At 34.1% G+C, this 1954-nt stretch overlaps 1 protein-coding gene across 1 annotated transcript in view; it reads left to right on the forward strand.

Annotated features, from left to right (window-relative positions):
- Nucleotides 1-1954, forward strand: part of LOC105131372 (macrophage migration inhibitory factor homolog) — a 3057-nt gene extending 1103 nt beyond the window's left edge. Inside the window, exon 2 of the mRNA XM_011034306.1 lies at nt 1498-1954. Coding sequence (XP_011032608.1) covers nt 1498-1725 — 228 coding nt within the window. The 3' untranslated portion in view covers nt 1726-1954. The remainder of the gene's footprint in view (nt 1-1497) is intronic.

Here is a 1954-nt window from a genome sequence, read left to right on the forward strand (position 1 = left end):
GAACTCGGGCACTACGAGATAAGTAAGCCGTCACCTAACCACAACATTTTGTCTTCGAGTAATAATTGCAAGGTGTTTCCTCAGCATTATTGGACTTATTGTTGCTTTGCTGTAACTTCTCTGAGTGGACACACCAAGAAAAAGGTCTCCCCTGGTGGGCTGGGGGTCAGAGGACACTTTGGCATCAATGGCTGTAGCTGTCGACATTATAGGCACTCGAGTGCATTGGAGCTGTGATAGTGTTAGAACTTGGTGGGTAAAGGCGAATCGTGTTATTTTTATGTTTTAAACGTGGGTTTTAAAAAAATTTAAATTTTTTTATTTTAAATTAATATATTTTTAGTATTTTTTTATTTGTATTTATATTAATTTTTTTTTAAAATAAAAAATATTATTTTAATATATTTTTAAATAAAAAATATTTTTAAAAATAATTATAATGACACGTCCAATAATCGCTCAACCGAGCATGTAAGAAAGCAAATGTGAACGGACAAATAAATGACTGTCCACTATCCAGCGTATTCACAAGAAGCTCCGAAGTAGTTAAAATGGGTGAATTTTTTTATCATAGGACGTCACTCTCACACCTACTACTTGTATCAATCTATCCTAGTTTTTTTATCGAAAATTAGAAGCCAACTACGACTTCAAAATGTTTGTAACCATATAAATTGTGTTTTTTTAAAATTTAATTTTTTTTTAAAATAAAAAATATTATTTTAATATACTTTAACATAAAAAGAACTGCTTTAAACTTTTTTTTTTCTGAGATAAATTCCTTGATATAACTCGGAATGCAGGACATATGCATCACATGTTTAGTTATATAAAAATATATTGAAATATTTATTGTTTTTCCTTAAAGTCTAAGCTTGAAAAAACTTCCACCTAATTTTCAACTATTGAACGTGACGAGTTGCTTCATTTTTACTACAAAAAGAATAAAAGAGCTTTACCTAAATGGAAGATAAGGATGCAACTTAGGCTTAGCTCGGATGGTGATAGGATTTACTGTTATATATTATCATACGATATTGAAATTTCTTTAAAAAACGTAAATAATAAATTTCTCATGAATATACTCGTGATTTGCGGGCCTGACTAAAAGTGGTCCTGGAGCATCCCCATTGTCAAAGAAAAGTTTAGAGGGTGGTGGATTTTACTGCCAATCGAGCTCCGTGCTCGTTCATTAGCAAAAAGAGTGCTTATTGGCAGCACAGAAGATGACATATGCCGCAGAAGTCATGATAACTCCTCCACATTGACATAATTCGACGAGAATTATTGGAAGCATACAAATTATTCGCATGGCGTCGTTTGACAGGAAAGGAATGGCATGTGTTGTCTGCGAGCGTGTATTTTGTGGAAGATACTTTGAAGGATGCAGCCGCCTGCTAATTTGATCAAATCTTGCGTGTCTAAGCAAAATCTAAAACGTTCATCACGTTAACTGCTGTTTTCTTTTAATTTTTATTTTCTTGTATATCTATGCAGCTTGTGATGGTCATACTTAAAGGAACCTTGGGCATATCATTCAATGGAAACAAGGAACCAGCTGCATACGCAGAGATAGTGTCGATGGGTGGGATTACCAAACAAGTTAAGAGGAATCTGATCGCTACCCTTGGAACAATTCTTGAGGCAAAGTTATCCATCCCCAGGGCACGATTCTTCCTCAAAGTTTATGATACAACAGCTGCTGGCAACTGCTCCAAGTTGTAACTTCTGATAGGATGATGGCCATAGAGTTTCATCCTAACCATCTGGGTTTTCAATTTCTGTTCCGTTTTATGTCTGCTTATTTTTAAATTGTCAGAGGTCATCCTGTCAGGAAAAAAGAAAAGCTAAAAAAGATTTAAATGTTCAAGAAGACCTACTTGAATGTGATTATGCACTATTGAATTTCCACTAAATTGAAGCAAATAAAAAAGGGCATTGTAATTTAGGGTTC

This window comes from Populus euphratica, unplaced genomic scaffold (genome assembly GCF_000495115.2).
Source record: "Populus euphratica unplaced genomic scaffold, PopEup_1.0 scaffold23.1, whole genome shotgun sequence".
In the NCBI taxonomy this organism is placed as follows: Eukaryota; Viridiplantae; Streptophyta; class Magnoliopsida; order Malpighiales; family Salicaceae; genus Populus; species Populus euphratica.